At 39.7% G+C, this 2,649-nt stretch overlaps 1 protein-coding gene across 1 annotated transcript in view; it reads right to left on the bottom strand.

The window, feature by feature from the left end:
- Positions 1-2,649, bottom strand: part of UBE2J1 (ubiquitin-conjugating enzyme E2, J1) — a 23,944-nt gene that overhangs the window by 15,059 nt on the left and 6,236 nt on the right. The window contains exon 2 of the mRNA XM_011984430.1: positions 940-1,013. Coding sequence (XP_011839820.1) covers positions 940-999 — 60 coding nt within the window. The 5' untranslated portion in view covers positions 1,000-1,013. The remainder of the gene's footprint in view (positions 1-939; positions 1,014-2,649) is intronic.

The raw sequence follows: 2,649 nt of genomic DNA, 5'->3' as shown, positions 1-2,649 counted from the left end.
ATTCATAACTTACAGGTTTAAATTAGAAATTAATCCTTAAAAGAATAGCAAATTATTATAATTATATAATCAAAAAATTACTATGTTTGGGTTATTTTAACAAATCTTTAAAAATTAATCCTTATAGATACCTAAGAGCTTATTTATAAAATGGTAATATTAATATATTTAATGTCATCTTACAGTTAATATGTACTTTTCAGTATACAAAATACTTGCACTTAAGTTATATTTTTATTCCCACTGTTACCATGAAAACCTGCCTGAGTATATTTAAATGCCCTCCTTTTACAATGAGAAGACTGAGAGAGGTAGAGATGCTTGTACAAAAAGCCTTGAGTAGCTACGGAGACCCATCAAGAGGCTTCCAAACTGTAAAGTATCTGGGGTTCTTTCCACCTTCCCTCCCTCAGACTCAAGATCTAACCTCGGCTGGGTGCAGTGGCTCACACCTGTAATCCCAGCACTCTGGGAAGCCAAGGTGGGCAGATCACGAGGTCAGGAGTTCCAGACCAGCCTGATCAACATGGTGAAACCCCGTCTCTACTACAAACACAAAAATTACCCGGGCATGGTGGCACGCGCCTGTAATCCCAGCTACTCAGGAGGCTGAGGTAGGAGAATTGCTTGAACCCGGAAGGCGGAGGTTGCAGTGGACCGAAGTCACGTCACTGCACTCCAGTCTGGGCAACAGAGCGAGACTCCATATCCAAAAAAAAAAAAAGATCTAACCTCAACTTAGCATCCGAGACCCATTTTATAAAGACCACAAAATCTGTTTCTTCTAAAGTGGCTAATGAAATATTCAGGAAATACGGTGAATAAAATGTCAAACTACATCACACACATCTGTAATGACTCAAAGCAATGAAAAGCAATTTTAAAGAATTTGTTTTAAATATTAAAATCCATGTGAAGAACATGGAGATAGAAACTAACCTCTAAAGGTTGCGCATGGTAATGATCTGTTGGATCTTTCAATTCTGCCGCTTCTTTCATTAAACGCTTAACAGCTAAAATAAAATTCATAAAATAGAGATATTTAAAATATACTTTTCTGAATGATTAACACAGACTTACAAGCCTAATGAAAAATGTGTAGAGAACTAGTGCAAATGAGCATATGGCAAAGGTTTAATTATAAGATGATGGGAATAAATAGAGGGGGAGAGGAAGGAAATAGTTGCTAGGCATTAACACTTTAAAGAGTTACATATTAAATATATAGTGAAGACACTATTTTTATTTAATAAGTACTTATACATACTTCCTATACGGTGGTATTTGTTGAAGTGCTTTTACAGACATTAATAACTCATTTAACCCTTAATACAACATTACTAGATAGGTATTATTTTTATCCCTATTTTCCAGATGAAGAAGCCGAGACACGGAGAGATTATATAACTTGTTCAAGGTTACACAGTAATGACAGAGATGGGATTCCAACACAGGCAGTTTGGCTCTACCCTGTTACAATATCTTTATTAACAAAAAATGCATCATCTGGATCTCATGCTCGGTGAACAGGAAACATCCCTATATCCTCCACCTCTTGGGACTTTCCATCCACTATCTTGCATTAAATTAACGGACTCTCCCCTGAATTCACTGACTGTCCATAGCCCTGATGAAATTCCTTCTTGAAATGATTCTTCAGCTTCACTAAAACCTCCAGTCCACTGGCCCCACAACTTTCTTCACCCCTCCTATACTTACATTCATTTTCCTCTTTATCCACACCCTTGGCTCTTAGCAGTCCCTCTTTCATGCTCCCTTAATAAAATCCAACCGTGCCTGACCCAACCCAACCATTTTATTTGGTGTCTACACCCAAACAGCTGAGCATTACTGAAAGGAGGAAAAAAAGTCAGAGAGGCTGGTGCAGTAATGCCATTACGAGTCATTACCAACAACCTCTACTGGGATACAATGCCACCTACTGTCCCCACATTTCTCTAGTAAGCCTTCAGCCTACTCTTTCCACCTAGCACTCCAAGATTATTTTCCTCTGTTTCAGTTAATGGCAGCCAGCTTTTTATCTCCCTGATGAATGACTGCTAGCAGGAGCTGCTCAGATGCCTATCACAATCTACAATCCTATCTGTATCTGCACCCTTTGTCCTCTATTGGCTCTCAAAATTCAATCCTTTGATATGCGCTCTGGATCCTAACCCCTCTCATCTCAAGCTTCTGGTGCTAAAACATGTCAGGATACTTCAGTAGGATGGCTGAGCCAGGGAAAAGGCTTCTTAAAACTGTGTTTGCAACCACTGTTGCAGTTCAAAAGAGAGGTGTGCACCAGATGCTGGGAGGACAGGCTGGGCATCTAACTTTAGAGCAGATGGAAAAGAAAAGGAGTCAGGTACTGACATGTGGAAAAAAAAAAAAAAACAGTAGAAACTACCCAGGTAGATACGAATAGGAAGAGGTAATAATAAAAGTAAAATGTGTAGAGGCACAGGTTGGAATGGTATGGGGAGAGAGATTAACTGAGAAGCAACCCCTACACGTATACAACCACAACGGTTTGGTATGTATCAGGACTTTTGCATAAACTTTCATTTGAGGCCAGGCGCAGTGGCTCACACCTGTAATCCCAGCACTTTGGGAGGCCGAGGCGAGTGGATCACCTCAGGTCAAGAGTTC

Source organism: Mandrillus leucophaeus, unplaced genomic scaffold (assembly GCF_000951045.1).
Source record: "Mandrillus leucophaeus isolate KB7577 unplaced genomic scaffold, Mleu.le_1.0 Scaffold268, whole genome shotgun sequence".
Taxonomy (NCBI): Eukaryota; Metazoa; Chordata; class Mammalia; order Primates; family Cercopithecidae; genus Mandrillus; species Mandrillus leucophaeus.
Note: the sequence above shows the minus strand (reverse complement) of the source record. Positions and strands in the feature narration are given on the sequence as shown.